The 17,957-nt window shown below is 41.6% G+C and overlaps 1 protein-coding gene across 19 annotated transcripts in view; it reads right to left on the minus strand.

Moving 5' to 3' along the window:
- The window catches only part of ANK3 (ankyrin 3), a 511,278-nt gene that overhangs the window by 35,472 nt on the left and 457,849 nt on the right, over positions 1 to 17,957 (minus strand). For 10 of the 19 annotated variants that reach the window (XM_032423844.1, XM_032423847.1, XM_032423845.1 and 7 more), the window contains 8 exons: positions 17,596 to 17,803; positions 16,435 to 16,531; positions 15,503 to 15,731; positions 14,738 to 14,863; positions 13,846 to 13,968; positions 13,378 to 13,404; positions 12,235 to 12,316; positions 1,668 to 8,156 (listed from right to left, as the gene is read on the minus strand). In XM_032423844.1, the coding sequence (XP_032279735.1) occupies positions 1,668 to 8,156; positions 12,235 to 12,316; positions 13,378 to 13,404; positions 13,846 to 13,968; positions 14,738 to 14,863; positions 15,503 to 15,731; positions 16,435 to 16,531; positions 17,596 to 17,803 (7,381 nt within the window). Of the gene's footprint in view, positions 1 to 341; positions 8,157 to 12,234; positions 12,317 to 13,377; positions 13,405 to 13,845; positions 13,969 to 14,737; positions 14,864 to 15,502; positions 15,732 to 16,434; positions 16,532 to 17,595; positions 17,804 to 17,957 lie in introns of all 19 variants that reach the window. The other 9 variants (XM_032423837.1, XM_032423836.1, XM_032423842.1 and 6 more) reach the window with 6 other exon arrangements.

The raw sequence follows: 17,957 nt of genomic DNA on the forward strand, positions 1-17,957 counted from the left end.
TGGGATTTCAACGTCTGTGCTTTTACTTTGACAAAATCATTAGTACATTAGGGGAAAAAAAAAAAAAAAAAAAAGCTGCTCATCTTGAATGACACCAATATCTTCAGCATGCTTCCCTAGCTGCCTACGGTGTCGGTTGGTTAAAAGGGAGCGAGAAGAGTGTAGAGACAGCACACACAGATGACAATGACAGAATGAGAAACTACGGTTAAGTCACTGCACAGGCAATCACGACAGTTCATGCACTAGGCTCTACGAGTCGGAAAGTGTTTACGAACTACGCTCGTTCTCCAGGATGTGAGCAAAGAGTGCTCGAGAGACCTGACTGCCTTCATCCTCACCAGTCCTCCTACTGCTCCTTTTCTCACTGCCGGCCTTTTCACTCTTTGATTTTAAAGGTGCTGCCTCTGTTTTCTTATCTCTAGCAGACTTCGTTGTAACTGAAGGCTGGCCACCCCGGGAAGTCTCGGACAACGACGTGTTTCTTGAGGTACTGTCTTCCTCATCGGACAACTCGGACTGCATCTTTTTGTCTTCTTCCGAGAGGCGGTCCACAAGCTTTAAGGTCTCACCACTAATTCCCTTAAAATATTCAATGGAATGTTTACACACTTCCTTAAGCTGACTCTTCCTAACTTTTACTGTGGCGGTGGGGGTGGTGGTGGTGGTGGTGGTGGTGGTGGTGGTGGTGGTGCTGGTGACACAGGTGGATCTTACCTTTACTGGCAACTTGGATGGAAGCTGTTTGGCCTTGCCTTTCTCTGGCTGCCCTTGTTTTGGTGTGGCGCATGCTTTCCTAACTGCGTTATCCCTGTGTGTGTCTTTTACTGGAATTCTGGACTTTACGTCTACACATGAAGAAGCAATAAGGGTTTTGGTTTTCTCAGATTGACTGACCTGCTTCGTTTTACTCACTTTCATGTTTGGCATATGACTTGGTGGGCAGATATCTTTTGGTGAAGTGGCCTTTATGGGAAGTTTGGATTTTCGCCTAATCCCTATCGACTCCTTGGTCTTTTGCTGCTCTCCAAGAACTTTCTGCTTATCTCTGACACAGTGTCCTTGCAGTACCCCTGTCTTTTTTCCTGATGAGATTTTCACTGGATTAGCTTTCTCTGTGGTACAAGTGGGTGCAGAATGTTCTGTCAGAACTACATTACTTGTAATGTTATCTGTCTGCATAGTGGAAGAATCCAAATTGTTGTTGTTATTAAAGTTATCTTTCTGGAAATCATGTTTCTCTTGGGGCCTAGTGCCCATGTGGCTATTGGCTGTATTTGCAATCATTGTTATAGTTTCATTCTCTAGTCCCTGACAACTGGTCATCACAGCTTCTAGCTTATCTGTCACTTCTCCAGAGCCTTCTTTCTTCATGGTCATGGTGGATGCAGAAATTCCCATTTTTATAGGCGTGCGCAACTTGGGGTCAACTTTAGAGGCGCTAGGGGCTGCTGCCGATTTCTCCAAGGAGCCATCACTGGCTGCACCTTCCTGACACTCTCCGCTGGTCGGGCTGCTGGGGTTAGCTTCGACTGGAGGTGCCTCTACATTTCTCTCTAGATTGGTTTCTACAGAGGTGTCCCCTGACTGTGGCTGTGGTGTGGCAGTGACCATACTTTTATCCCCTTCCCCCTGGTCCCCTGACTTCCCTTCAGAAGTATGCTCACCAATCTGGAAAAATTGGAGCCTCTCTTCAACAAAATCCCTCTTGCTCATGTCAATTGCACCACTGCGAGTCATCTCAAACATTTTCCCTTCATGAAATGGGAAGGGGTTAGGCTCACTAGTTGGGGTACTTTCATCAGTGGGCGTTCGGGCTGGCGTTGTATCAGGGGTTGTTGCTGGAGAGCGGTCTTCCACAGCCAGACCGAATGGCTTAGTCTCATCTTCCCGTGATTTACTGTCAAAAACTTCATCATCCCCTCGGTTGTTAGACCAAGGATCAAAATCTAGACCTTTGGTAGCTACTGTTTTGAAAGGAGTGGCAAATTCTTCATCTACTTTGTAACTGAAGTAAGTATCAGGAAACACTGATCTGTCAGGATGTCTGCCTTCTAGTGTGAAGAACTGGGCCCCCGATTTCTGATCAGTCTTATCAGGAGTCTTTTCAGATGAGGAACTTCTAGAAGGTGGCTTGTCTTCGTCTGGTCCCACCCTTCCCTCCTCCTCGATAACTTCAAGTTTACTTTGGCTAAAGGAGCGATCGGCCGGCTTCAGAATGCCCTCCATGTTCCAGACATCTTTCTTAATTTCCATGGTTTGACCTGGGAGTTTAGAATCGCTCTCTGTCAAGCCATCGTCTTCATCTTGCAGGTCGTAGCCATCCAGAGAGTCGATCTCCGTGGCATCAGTGTCATGAGAAAACTCAGCCGTGGTGGCGATGGAACATTCCGTGATGGACTGGTCATTGTTCCCATTCTGGGCAGTTTCGTTCTGAGGCGAATCGAGGCCAAGGCCAAATTCATGATCTTTTCCAGATCCATTAGTTTCCAATTCTTTCTGGTTGGAAGGCTTGTCAACAGGAGCTTTGGATTTTGTCATCTCCTTTTGTTCCTCTTCTACTTCCTTTAATTTGAAGGTATATTTTTTAACGGGGACCGGCTGATAGATGGATTCATCATCACTCGAATCACTGACGTCTGCCCCGGGGGGGACGGGTGAGGGCGGTTGCACTCGGATGACAGGTTCGGCCAGCTGGTACTTGTCATGCTCATCTTGCAGACTGACTTCAATCATGTCAACCTCTCTTTCGGGGCGATAATGATGCTTCTTATCCAGCTCCATCTGGTCTGCATCCAGTGGTGGAGGAGGGGGAAATTCAATATAGGCAACTCTATTACTTTTGGGTCTTTGGTTAGAGTCTTTGCTGACATCGGTAGGCGTTTCACGCTCAACGGTTGCTTCCTCCACTGTAGGCTGCTTTAGGGAGGCTGACTTGGCCAGCTCTTCCTCCTCAGACTCCTCGGAAACCTCGGGAATTGGGCTGGGTTTGCCTGGTATATAAGCTATGAGCGAGTCTGGTGTCTTAGACGTAAATTCGTAACTCACTTCCTCTGAACTGGGCGTTTCTGGGGTTAAAGGGCTTTTCCCAGAGCTGTCTAGAAAGGAAACTTGCTCTAGAGTGTCGTCTTCTGGACTACCTTGGGGAGAAGGAGGCTGCTTTTGCTGCCTAGTTGTATAAAAGGTCCCCCTGGTCTCTTGTACTGTCTTACACTCCTGACTTATGATCTTTTTTACACTTCCTTGTTGTATCTCCTTTTCATATTGCTTCCCCACCTGTACAAAACTGACATACACAGGTAAAGTTTTTATGTCTTTCCCTCCCTCTGTCTGGGCTAGCGGAGCAACTCTTTCTAATCCATCAAGGGGACTGTGGTCGAACACATCGCTAGAGGGAGATTCCTTTCCTGGGCTAAACTCTAAGGAATCAGGAGATTTGGTGGGAGAGGTTTCGGTTTCATCGAGAGCAGGGCATAAGCCTACGTAACTCTGACGTTTGGAAACCTTGCTGATTTCTGAATAGGTAACTTTTTCATCTTCTATAGAATTAAAGTGCTGTGTCTCGACTGTCTCTTTACTCATACTGGACTGGGGTAACTTTTGTGATAGTTCATGTTGGGGGAATGTTGACTGCTCGCAAAAGCCGTCGGGGATATCAGAAGACAGCATTCTCCTTCCCTCCATGGCTCTGACCGGGATGTGCGACACGGCTGAGCTCTCACTCCTCCTCGAAGGTGGTTCCAGAGGCCCACCCGGCCGTTCCCCTTCTTTCACAACATATTCCCTATATAAGACCTTTTTGGAGGGAGATTTTACAGTCATTTCCTTAATTTCTGAGAGAGAGCCATTCGTTAACAACTTGTGTTCTCTCTCAGTCACAGACATAAACTCATTCCTTTGATCAACAACAATCTTACTCTCAGGGTGACCAATGTGATTCTCTCTTACATCGTGAACGAGTACATGCGAAAGTTTTTCTTTCTGCGACTTATTGTTAGTGGCTCCAGAACTTTCCCATGTTCTAAAGACCTTTTTGTCCCATGGTCCCTTAGTTGCTAAATCTGAGGTTACGTGACATGCCAAGTCTTTAGCCTGTTGCTCAGAAAAATAGTCAGGCATTGCTTTACTTGACATTTCAGTCCTCTGTGTTTTCACATCCTCGGACCCAGAATCATTTACAACAATCTCGTTGCTTTGGGCATGCTCATCCGTAGCCTTGAGGGCCATCAGATCGTTTTGCACAGATACACTTTCATCTGAGGGGTCTATGGCCTGCGGCTGCTTTTCTCTAGCAAACACTTGGTAGACGGGCAGCTTGCTCTCCTGCATTTTTTTAACTGGGATTCTCGACTGGCCCTCTGGCCTTCTGTCGTCTTGAGACACGTCCTTACTCTTTGCCTGTGCGCCTTGTTCAAATTTTAATCTAATGGAACTGAGTTTAGATTGTTTGAGCTGAAACCCAGACGGGGGCCCTTCTGGTGCCTTGCTCTGCGAAATGCTTTCTCGGACTTCCTCTGTGGGCTTGCTGTCCTCGGGCTGTGCGGACAGACCCTTCTCCTCTGGGCTGCTGGGCAGACTGGCTGCTTGCTTCTCATCGGCTGTGGGGAAGCCTTGTCCGTCATGGCCATGCTGCTTTGCCCTAACCCGCTCGTCACTGGATGCCAACAGTTCTGTCAGCAGTACCTTCTCGGGGCTGCTACTGGTAGAGCTCTGAGAAGAGTATTCTTTGCCATTTCGAGGGCGTGGCTTCTTCTCTGGGGACTGCAGTTCATCATTTAGCTTTTCGGTTCTGTCACGAAAAAACTGTGACACTTCAGTCAGTTTTTCTTCAGCTTCCTTCACAGTCCTGTCCACCCTATCTTCATATATCAACTTCTCTCTACCTCTGTCTAATCTGTCCTCAGTAAAGCGCATCCACATGGCATGTTTTGGACTACTAACATCGCCAGAATAGTGCAACACTGTCACTTTATCAAAATGCTCATCTTTAGACACTTTACCTACACCATTTTCAGACACATCTTTATAGATTTTGGAGAGAATTTCTTTTTTGGGGGCAGTGACTACTTTTTCTCTGGACCGCTTATCAGACCCCTGTAACTCTGAGCTAGGGGGTCCTGCATGGTCTGTAACCGATTCCTCGGTATCAGAATGAGACACATCTAGCTTTTCTGACAGAAGCATTTTCTCAGCAAACCTGTAAGACTCCCCTCTTAGTTCTGACAACTCATCGTCATGGTATTCTATTGAGTGTTGACTCAAAAGCTTCAGTGTTTTGTAAGAGTCATCAGATATGAGTTGAGCAGAACTAGGGCGACTCTCTTCTTCTTGGAACACGGGAGTGTTTACTCTGGAAGACTCCAGATAAGAAGGCAATGACTCTTCGGCAGTAAGTTCTTCTTCTTCTTGCTGACCCTGTTCCTCTGGACAAGGAAAAGCATCGTGTTTTTCTGGCAGAAAATCTTTTAGGTTAATATCTCCCCGGGATAAGTCTTTCTGATATACATACATTTCCTTCTCTGGATGCTTTTTGGTTTCTCTAATAATGACTTCAGTGGGCTCAGCTTGGTTACCTTTTTCGATGTGGACTTCTATTATACGCTCCAGTTTGGGTTTCATTTGGTTGTCCTTCTCTGCATGCTGGGCTGTGGTTTCAGCAGCAGACTTGTGAACGTCTGGAGGCACTGCCGACTTGTGTTCAAACAGACCTGCCAGTTCTTTGGAAGGGTCCCGCCCGGACTGAAAGGCCTTCATGATGTCATGGACCGACATGGTTTCCTCGATTCTTTCCGAGGTACCTTCGCTGCCTGGTGGGGAATGATAGACCATTCTGGTGGTTGTGGTTATGTGGGTCTCTTCTTTAACACGCATGCCTTTGCTCAAAACTCGGCTGTGGTCGTCTTCTTCACCATTGGCTTTCATCTGAAACGCCTTAACTTTTTCCTTAATACTAGAGGTGGTGGGCTTTGGTTCCAGTTCCGTAAAAGTAGGTGACGGTTTGGGTGCCACGGACTCCTCCGGTTGGCCCGGGGGAGCATCTCCAGCTGAGGGCTCGTAGCTCCTGATAACATGCACCACTTCAGTTCTTGTCTCTGTGAGGACAGGAGGGATGGGGACTTCGTGAAAGAGTGGCTTAGGGCCCGTGCTCTCAGCGCTCTGTGGGGCGGAGGGCGTTTTTTCACTTCTTGTTTCAAAGCCACTGTCAGACAAGGGGCTTTTGTCCTGGTCATGTTGAGAAAAGTCATCCGGAGACTCTAAAATAGTATCTGTTCCGAAAAAGGAATCGGCCATTTTACACAACTCTTTCTCAGAGGTGGAAGGCCTCATGGAGGCTGGAGGCATTTTGAGTTTGTGTTCCTGCAAAGCGATCGCTGGCTTTAAAATCCTTTTCTGTCTCTCTTCACCATCCTTCTTTGCATCCTCAAACTTGTACTTTAAATTTGTCAACGAACTACTCCCAATATCGTTTGTTAAGTAATCAATAACTTTGGTCAAGTTATAATCCTTCTCGGAGGCGGCTTTTGCTTTCACTTGCACTCTCTCCGGCAGGGATGGAGGATGGCTCGCCGCAGCCTGTTGTCTTGCTTCTCGTATTTCTTCCGAACTAAACTCTATCCAGTCGTCTTCGGGAGAGAGTCCTTTGTCACTCTTTGGTGATTTGGGTGGTCCTTTGTTATCTACACACACATCTTTCTTAAGGATTTCACTCACTTTCACTAAGTCTTCCTTTACTTTCTCAACGATTTTGAAAGGCTCTTCATCGTCAATCCTCCCTTCTTTTGGGAGCTCGGGTGGGAATGGCTTCTCCTCAGGCACGTCTGTCTGTAGTATTGCAGTCATCCGCATTAGGTCCTCTTTCATTTCGGCCACGTCTTTTAATATCTCCTGACTGGAAGATAAAGAAGATGGTGTAGACAGCTTAAGGGCAGAGGGTGCAAGGAACAAAGACGACTTAACTGGAGATGAAGTTCGATTGAAATGGGGCTGAGGACGTGTCTCCGTAGTCAATGTTTTAATGGGTGACAGCAAGGCTGCTGCTGATTTTGTAAGTGAACTAGAGTCTGGAAGTTTCTTTAATGCTGGTTCAGGCAAAACATTGACTACAGAGTATACTGGCACTGTTATTATTGATGAAGTTACAGATGAGGTAGTTGCAGATATTGACGACCCAAGGGATGCATAGAGTGCACTTGCGGAAGGAGTTCTTAGAGACTGAAAAGCTGATGGTGTCGAAGAAACGTATGACCTGAGTGGGGAAAATGGCATTGCTGTCGTGGTAGAAAACACTTTCTCAACTGTGTCAGTGGCGGCATTAACCATAGAGCTCACAGAGTTTGTAGCTGTAGAAATTTTTTCCTGTAACGTGGCAGTGGCTTTGCATCCGTTAATTAACGTTGAAGATGATGGATATTTCAGAGGGGAAATAGATCCGTTGACCAATGCGACCTCTGTGTGTCCGGGCATCTGTTTCACAGGTGATGAGAGAGAAGAGGCCATCGTGACTTTAGCCGATGAAATGACATCAACTGCTGATTTAGCTGGAGACACCACTGACTTTAGAGGCGAAGATATTAGCGGTGCTGCTGATGTAATAATTGACTTAAATGGCAAACTTGAGGAATACATATTAATGTTTGACTTGGGGGAGGCAGGGGGCGTCATAGTAATGGACGACCTCTCCAAAAGAGACCCTGCTGTCGTCACGGGAGAGGTGCGGGAGGAAAACGTAGCATTGGATGCCAGCCCTTTCAAAGGCGAGGCCTCTGGGACGGTGGGAGCTCTAGCCAGGGTACCAGAGGAAACTTGGATATTGTATGGAGATTGTGACACCACTGTTTTGATCGGTGAAGAAATTGTCCGAAAGGATCTAATTGGAGATGCCACATCGCTAATGGATTTAACTGAAGATGTAGTTGACGCGCCTAATGTGGATTTGATTGGAGAAGGAGTCGAAACAGACCATATTGATTTTAGCGGAGAAGCTGATGGCGTATTAGAGGACGAGCTTGATAAGGAAGTGAAGCCTGACTTGGCCGGCCCAGGCACTGTAATCGGAGCTGTTGTCCAGGACTGGTATGGTCTTGTAGAAAAGAATGGCTTGTATGAGTAAGTGGTGGGGAGGGATCTTGTTGCTCCTGCACTCCGTTCAACTGTTTCTTAAATTTTAAAATGAAATCAAACACAAAAATCAACAAAAATGGTTGAGAAACAGAGAGACCAGAGAAAAAAATTGGTCAGTAAACTTTGAAATATTACAAAAGCAAGTACAATTGTTTGCATGATTTAGAATGGAAGAGGCAAAAGGAACAATTAAAGTAAAAGAGGGGAAAAAAAAATTCCACAGACATAACTGGTCCAAAGTTAAAAATAAACAAACAAACAAACAAAAAAAACAGAGCAATGTGAAATGAAAGACAGAAAAAGCACATCGCAACCAAGGAGGCCAACAATGAGAAACAGAAAACATGAGGAAAGAATTAATGATGAGAAAAATAACCACAATGGAAAACCGTTCCCTTACTTCCTATTGACTTTCTTATGTGCTGGTTTCGAAATATCAGCAGCCATTCTGCTTTGCCTGTATAGGTACAAGTTCGTTTTGTGCAACCATGTTAACTTTCATTTTAGCAAGGTCTAACGTTCCCTCTCCTTGAGCCTTTCGGTGATACTGATTGCACCTACTTAGAACCGGATCGATGTGTGTCACTGTACATTAAATATCTAGAACTCTTTTCTAGAAAACTACTCAAGCCTATTTCATGCAGAATCCAAGGTAACTTTTAGGTGACAGGCAACTGATATGCAAACTGTGAAGCCACTGGATTTTAAATCTGTACCTTCCATGCACAATTCGGTTATGCTTCACACCCATAAAAAGCCAATAAGAGCAAGAAATTTTCTGAGTCAGAACTTTAAAAGAAAAGAAAAAAAACAAAGAAAAGGAATGTTTGCATTTATTTTTTCCATGCAGCATATTCCTTTTGGTGAGGAAAAAGAAAATGTAATATGAAATGATTTAAAAATGCATGTGTACATACACACGAAGGGGAAAAAAAAGCAGAAAATATGGGTCATGGTTACCATAAGCAAGCAAAGCAACTGAAAACATTTTATCATGCGCAATAATATCATGGCAAACAAGCCAATGAAGTAATACAATTTTTAGGCCGTATTATGCACAATATATAAACTTTAAAAGTATTTCCACAAGAGCATTTAGAAAGAAGAGTACACTTTTTCCATGAGATGCAAAATCTTGGTACCTTTTGAGACTTTTGGAAAATATTTAATACTGCATATTAAAAACACATCTGCAACTAAATATATCCACATCTGGAGTTATCTTCATTATGGATAAAAGCACATCGTTTATTTTGGATATTGTTTTCACAATTGATTATACTTTCAAATCTCAAAAGGTATCATGGGAAAATCTAAAAAGCAGTCATATTTTTAACACCCCATATTGAAGTATCTGCAGTGGGATACAGTATATTATCCGTATACATTTTTATCCATGGCAAAGCTACCAATTCTGGTGCCTTCCCAGAATGGTCATGGGACTCATAGATACCCCAAACACCGGAGCAGCCATGAGGCAGACCTACCACTAGGAAAGATGGATTTAATACCAGCATTCATCTGGCAATGGGACAAGAAACACACGAATGAGGTAAGCACACTTGCCAGGGGAGAGCAAACACACACTTGGTCCTCTCTACTTCTGCAGCTCTAACAAACAAACTGAGCTGGTCACAGAGATTTGGAATGCCTGCCAAGGGCTAGCGGTCTATGTCAAAGTTGAGTACAGTTTCACTCCCAGAAAGCACTGGTGCAGAATAACAGTGACATGCGAAGAGGAAATGAGAATCTGCTTCATCTTTTATGCTCCTCTTCATGCTGTGCCCGGGCCATTGCTATAATCCAGTCCTTGGATTAGCAGCTACTCCCACAAGGGTGAAGATTTTCATTCCTAGTGTACATTTAAATTCGAACATTCAGAATATGTCCTCTTCTAAGCTTACATATTATTCTAAAGAAATGTGGAAGAACTGAGGAAAAACTCATCCGTTTGTTAGCCCTTCCTAGTCATAATTCTCAATATTATATTGCTTAACTCTTTTGGAAACACCACAGTGCAAATGGAAGGTTTGGGGATTCCTTCAATTCAGTGACTTGGGCTCAGTCCAATGTCTCAAGAGAATTTATTTTTATAACTACCAGAAACTGGCAAAGCATCTCTCCTTCACCACTGAAGGCTGGCTCCATCAAGCGAAGAAGTCCTCTGAACCACATGTATGGTTTTATACTTCTCGTGAAGCAGCCAATTTACTGATCGGTTACACATTTTATGCTTTAATGACACATACTCTGTGATGCCCTTCATAACAAAGAAAATTTCTGGGAGGTTCTGGATGTCAGGCACTGAACTACACCAGACTCTTTCTTTATTTGGGGGCAGTGTGGTTTGAGAGGACAGGGTACTGAAGGAAAAGCTGCATCACTTGGAGTTCTAACACCAGTTAAGGGGCCACAGCATCTCCTTAGTTTCCTTATAGTCCCATCTTAGTCCTTTCCATTCCTCTGTTTACCACCATTATGCTCCCTTTCATAAAATTGAGAAAAGTACTCTCTTCCTTCTCTCAAAAGTCAAGGAAGATAAGCCACATATTATACTATAACTGAAACTAACTAAAAAATAACAATACTTTCACAAGTGGGAAAAATTTAGTTGACTTAGCACAGACCTCACCTTAAACTCATATATCCCCCCCAAATACTTTAGGGACCAGAATCATATGGGAGCTCACCTGCCCAGAGGTGCCTTGGACCTAAAGGAGCGGGTCATAAGAGACTGTTCAAATCTTAAGGATATTGCCTAGGAGTCCCAACCAGCTAAGGCTGAGAGCCTTAGCTCTGGGGCAAAACAGTATTCCACAGAAAACTTCTACCCAGCAGATTTAGTCATACTGAAAAACCGTCTAGATATACACATATACCGTCCCTGCTTTGTGATAATAGGAGTTAAACTTAGCCCTTATGGTTTTGGAAGGATTTAGACATTTATGCTAGAGGCAAAAGCTGAGATCTGGAAGAACATTCATGAAGTGGTAGCATTTCATTTCTCTTGTGCTCTCCATTTTGTGTCTGAATATAAAAGCTTCCCTAGTAGTCAAGGAGCTAGACTCCAGAAGACTATGCTAAGACCATCTAAGTTAAATAGTGGAGTCTTCCTTGTGCACATTTAATATGCTGTCTTGGCCCACAGAAACAAGAATTCAGGAAAGCTGGGAAAAACCAAAGTTGTGGCTCTTACTGGTAAATTTCCAATCTCCCCTGAGTCAAGTTAACGGTGAGTAATGGAAAACAGCTAGAAACTGTTTGCTAACTTAACAATAATTTTTGTAAAAATCCTCTTCTGATGGATCAAACACAGTGCTGTTCTCAGCATTCTTAGCTCCTGTCGGTGGAGGGATTCTCTGGAGGGCTGAGGGAACAGGAAAAGATGAGGTGGGGAGGGAGACAGATGAATGAATATGACTGAGTGGATTTATACCTTGATATTTGCAAGCCAGTTAACAATGAACCAAAACAATCACTGAGAGAAGAAAAGGGCTTAGCCAGTCTAGTGAAGACTAGCCTTGGAACTGGTGTTTAATAAAGGCCAGGGGCAGGGCGGGGAGGGGTTGGGGTGAGAGGAAGGAGGAAATAAGGAATCAGTATAGAAGTGCTACCTCAAGGCAGTAGGAAAATCTAATTCTTGCAAACTGGGAAGAAGGAGAATCAGGACTAAGATATAATGATCTACCTATATTAAGAAAAATGAGACGACAATCAAAGTTACTTTATCATTCTTTCTACCAACCCATGTACATAAAAATAAATATTTTCCCTTTTGAGCATAGATCTGAAGCAACACTGGTATGTTATCTCCTACTTAACAATCAAAGTGAAATCAAGGTTTTTAAAGACAAGTAATGAGTAGATGTTTCTAATTTAAAAAAGAGGTAATAGTTTTTTTAAAAAAAAACTGTTTTGAAATTATGATCTAAGGGAGTTTGTGCTTCATATCTTTAACTATGTACAAAATATCACTTAGATTTCATGATAAAATTTTCCTGCAATTTTTCTTAAGCCACTGGGTTTTCAAATGGCCCCCAAATTCAGTTTGTACAGAAAAAAATGCCTCTTCTTAAAAAATCCATAGATTAGTAGATGTGTTAGAAAACTCACTCATTCCAGGCTCAGTCAAGTAGCTGTAGCGCTTACGTAAAGCTAAAGACGCAAAGCTCTGTCGTCGATCTGCTTTCTCGGCCTGAAAAGGGAAAAGGAAAAAGAGACTCTGTCCAATTTCCTTGTGACATTTTCATAGTTTTGAAACATTTTGTAGGATGGCATGTGGATACCTCGTTTATCTTTATTTTTCTTCTGATGGATTTTCCTCATGAAAATGTTAATTTCCTATTGTGGGTCTACAACCCCACCCCAATGTCTCAACCAAATTACCATCATTTAGCAAATATAAGAGCACCAACACAGCAGACTACAGGGGACTACAAATACAAGACGAGCATTACAGAGACTTCTGATGCTGAGCAGTAAATCTCCCCAAATTCATTCGTATTGAAAGCACATATATCACGATGTACAGTCACTCTATGTGAGTACATTCAAGGAAAAGGGGCACACAGTGTCTCATTCCAGTTACTGCTATTGTTTCTATATGTTAAAAGGCATACAGTGTAGGTGAGGTTAAAAAAAGGTTAATGGCTTTATTAGAAATACGGATTCTATTTATTAGTACTGAGGTGTGAGTTTTAAAAATCCAATTATCCTATAACTTGGAGAAAGAGTAGGAGATGCCTTTGTAAGGAAAAATTCATTCAAAACCAAATGGAACAACGATACTCTTAAAAATGGCCAGGATAATTTTCTTCAAATAGAATACCAAATATTTATCAGTAGCCATGGAACACATATTTTGTATTAAATAGAACAACTTGATTTATACAATAAAATTTTATGTTACTCATGCTCTTGATTTAAATGTTACACAGAGTGGATACTAGGTGAAGATATGAACAAATGTGTATTGATACATGCCAAGCTACTACATTTTAAAATGTTGAAAGAACGTTAGTTCCCCTTTTTAAATCATTAGCTGGATTATACTGCTGAATGCCCTGAAGTAGTCTCGTATATGTGGAGGAAGATCAAACCAATCTTTAAGAAAAATGTATACCCTTTACCTCACTTACACTAAGATCTGCAAAAATAGAATACGTTTCCCACACTTCAGCCCTCTGCAACTTCTTTTATACAGATTTAATTTCTATTCTAGCTCTGATAGAGTAAAAGCAGAAGTGTTCATATTACCTCATCATCTTGATCTGACTCTGTTTCCTTTTGGTTCCGAGATGCATTGCAGAGACAAGGAGTATTATAACGGACAGCAGGGAAAAGAATATCAGGATATGAAAAGGGCTGAGTAGGGAGCACAAAATGCAAGCGGAATCAAGAAAGCAAAGCAAAGCAAATCAAAAGAAGCCAACACAAAATATCAAGAACTATACATCCATGGCAAATTAATGCGTGACGTTATCCGAAAGCGTAAGAATCTATGAGCTAGCAGCAGAAGCAGAAGCAATATACAGAGGACTCCATCATACAAACCATAAGAATCTGACACCACAGTAACAAGACTTAATCTACGCAAAGAGACTAATAAAACTCAAGTTTTAAGAACTTTAATCATGTTACAAAGCATTCCTTAATTGCATACCGAGGGCCCACTTCTCCAAGACCGGGGGAAGAGAGTTACAATAAACCAGTATTAAAAGATACCTTTTTATGTGCTGGCAGAGTGATATTTAAGTTGCAAACAGCTGTTTGAGGCAGTCCTTTTGTTGTCTTTGGTTCTTTCAGAAAAGAGAGACGACCACAGGGCTCCTGGCTGGTGTCTCTAATCTAGAAGAATTTAGGTGGTTGACAGTTATAGAAAGAGACTTTTCTGAGGACTCAGGAGTTAAACAGGTTTATTTTACAGAGCCCCTCAAGAAGCAGGCAAAGTAAAGGGAAAAGATGATGGTAACAATTATAGGTCAACGGCGGTGGTCACGTGTGAACTCAGTGGGATTTAGAATGCCCGATTCCGAGATCAGACCCAGGATTGCTATGTCTGCCTGTTTCCCTGGCATTCTGTTGTATAGTCTGGGTTATATGCATTTTCTTCCTGTCCAATAATTTCTTTTTCCCAAGGCCTTGGTTTTAGCAACAGTAATAAGAGCAAATAATCATCAGACTGAACAGTTGTCCCATGTCCTTCTGTTCTCTGAGGAGGAAGATGGTCTCTCCAGAATGTCCTTGGGCATTCAGAAATGAAGATGGAACTTAAATACTGAGTTTGGATTTCATCCATTATTTGATTACTGAGCATTAACCAGATATGATGCATTTTATTATTCTAGATTGTTTGGTCTTACAAACATCTGCTTGAACATAAATAATCATTTAAATGTTTAAAAGGTAAAGATTCTTTTTTTTTTTTTTTTTACTTATTATAAAGCTTTCCTGGCTCAAAAGTACACTCGGGGAGAACCAGGACAAAATCTGACCTTGTTCCTCTGAATTCAAGTTTGGTGGGATATTTCAAACTGAATAAATCACTAGACTCTCTTCTTTTTATTCCTAAGAGCATTTTTTTCTTTTTTAATCAGAGTCTCTGTTGATGATTTACCTTGATGGAAAATGGCAGTCTATTTTCTTTGAAAGCATAAAAGTTAAAAACAAGCTGCTGTCCTCCTTTGGTAAGTGGGGCCAGATTTCCATAACAATCAACATAAATAGGTTTTCCTTCCAGAACCTTTTAGAGTAAAAGAAATACATAATTTAATGTTAATTTCAGCTGAAGAATTTTGAGATTTTAAGTCACATAATATTAAAAGACTGACATATTTCTATGTCACATTTGTCTCCTTATTAGGAAATTGCTTCTATGGTGTTATTTGCCACAAAAAGAACTCTGTTGGCTCACAATTCAACTACTGTGATTGGAAACTGAATCATGCATATGTACAAGACAGAATTATACATTCAATTCTATTCTAGCAACTTTAGACATCTTTGAGAAAGTGCTGACATCACTTCTTCATACAGATTTTGAAAGGGTTTTTTTTTTTTTTTTTTTTAACTCAGATACTTTCACTGGGTTTGAAAAAGGAAAATCATAGTAATGTGCTAAAGACAGTGACCCTAAAAATAAGGCAACTCCAGTCACCACAGAGAAGTCTAGACCATGATGTAGATTCATTAGTACTACATTGTAACCAAGATAACCTCAAAGACACATAAAATAATTTGAGAATAAATCTATATCAAATTTTTAAATCAAAACCTGAAATCAAGAATGTGCTTGATATTTCCAGTGAGTGCCATTATGACCTTAAAATAAAACCCCACATCTGGGGAATGTAATGGAACGGACTGGTTGTGAACAAGGTACCTCAATATCTTTGCTTCTTGCAACTTCCTCAAAATTCTCTTGCTGCTCTAAAGTTTTGTCCACTTTGTCATCTGTCATGCAGAAACAGCGCAGGGAGGATTCTACAGGATCATTCATTTTGGCAAAAACAACGAACTTGGCCATATATGGAACACATATTAATTCTCTGTATAGTTGTGTGGCTAACCCCACAGTTTCTAAAACTTGATGGCAGTCTGCGAGCCAAAATCTGAGAAAAACAAAAACAAAACAGAAGTATGAAAATGAGGTGATTTAAAAGCTAAATCTTAAAAAAAATTCATCATTAAAAAATGAGAGCATATAAGGGAACTATACCAAAACATTAACTTGTTAATTTAAAGAAACAGCAAAGATGTTTACTCTGTTTACAGAAGGTCTACATTTATTATTTGTTATAATTTTGCTGAGGAAAGGCTAAGGATTTTTTTTTTCTCTCTCTTTTCCTTCCCATAAGATTCTGTTCCCCCACCCTCTTATATTTAGTCATGATTAGCCTTCCTTTCTACTCCTGCTTAAGAGTTTAATCTCTTATTTTACATTGGATGGAGCAAGAATTTTATGGAAGAAAATGAGAGAGAAATGGAAATTCTATCAGTCTTTTTTCTTTGAAAGCATAACAATTAAAAACAAGTTGCCTCCTTTGGTAAATGGGGCCAGATTTCCAAAACAATCAACAGACAAGTGCAGAAACTGCTAAGAACTAGAAGAATCAAGTCTAGCACCATATAGCTCCTTGTGGTAACTGGGTAAGATGACTTATGCCAGTCAATTTTAGATTTCTGAGTTAGGCCCAATTTTGCCATCAAAATTAAAAAAAATAATCATACTAGTATTGAGCACAAAAACTTTCACTTTCCAAAAGGTAATAAAACAAATTCCTTAGTGCTTTTTGGAATCCATTATTTCCATACCTGGCTGAAACATTGGTTGTAAAAGAGACACAATCCTTTATGAACGTCAGGGGAGTAGTTCCTGTGATGTCTTCCCACTGAGCAGGCGAGGTGCCCCCTGGGAGAACAAGAGCAGATATGTTGATTTTATCATGGGAGTTGCTCCTTGTAAAATCTGCATCATTGTCTCGTTCTTCTGGCATTGTCATGAACTTGCAAGACTTCAGCACGTTCAATTAATGGCAGGCTCTAAGGGTGGTTTTCCTCTCTACTCTCCTTCTGTGGTTTTACTGCCTTATAGTGATGTCCTTGTAAGACATTATATTTTTAAAAAATTACTTTTCAGTGTCTCTGGCTACTGATGAATGGTTTAAATGTGGGGCAACCACAGGCTATCAAGTGCATTTTGTAAGTGCAATTTATAAGTGCAAAGAACTGTTGTTCAGAAAGACAATATAATTCTTATTTTTTTTATTTTTTAAAAAAGACAAGAACTATCAAAAAGTTAAGCAGCAGCTGATTTTGTACTGCCCCAATCATGTAATTTTCCAGGGTACAAAGAGGAATCAGCCATTAAAACTACTCATAAAAACAAAAAAAAACCAACCTATCTTAATTTAGGACTTTCTGTTAAAAATCATATTAGGTTGATCAAATGAAATAAGCTCTGGATTCCAGGTGCTTATCACAAAATGTGTTCTCCTGACCCTGCAGATTTAGTCTATTGGATTAAACTCGGGAATTGAGTGGTGAGAAGAATCATGTCCTCTGCTCTGCCCTACGCCTGGTGCTCTGTGGGGGCCTGTTTTCTCCAAAGTCTGTCCAATTTCCTGTAGTCTAAAGGGTGTTACTAGGTCCACCACCTCTGTCTAGGTCCCTGAGAAATGACCTAGATGCTCTAGTAGATTCAATACTATTTCAATAACCTTAAAAGAGCACTATTATTAATACTACACTTAATAGCAGGGAAAATGATATCACTGAATTTGAAATGAGTCATGGTCTCAGCATCTTAAAGAAAGGTACAGGGACAATACAGATGGGGTGATGGACAAGTAAAATGTTTTATTTTTTTTCTAGTCTTATAAAGTGGCATGGATGTTTCAAAGGCTTTGCATGTTCGTACAGAGTCACTGCAAGTTGCTAGCCTCACCAGCAAGGGCAGAAACAAGTTAACCGCACCTGTAATGCTACAGAGCAGGCGCAGATTCGGCGTGCTATCCCCCTTGTACCCGTTGGCTACGCCTTCACCAGAGGGCGGGGGCACCGGAATGGTCATTGTGATCGGTTTATGGAATTTCCTTCTTCTTGGTTCCACAGTGACGATTGGGCTAAATGTTGCTTTGTTTCCAAGGATCTTTTTCACAATTTCATCAGGAACAGGCTGGGCCTAAAGACAGAGAAAGGACCTTAGGTGGAAGTTTAACATTTTTCTCTCATTGGAAAATTGACTTTTTAAGTGAGGAGGGAAAAAAAAAAAAAAACACCCCCCCCCCCCCCCGCAAGTCTTTCTTCTTCATCCTTTCTCACAATTTCAGGAGGGC

This window comes from Phoca vitulina, unplaced genomic scaffold (assembly GCF_004348235.1).
Source record: "Phoca vitulina isolate PV1807 unplaced genomic scaffold, GSC_HSeal_1.0 scaffold29, whole genome shotgun sequence".
NCBI lineage: Eukaryota > Metazoa > Chordata > Mammalia > Carnivora > Phocidae > Phoca > Phoca vitulina.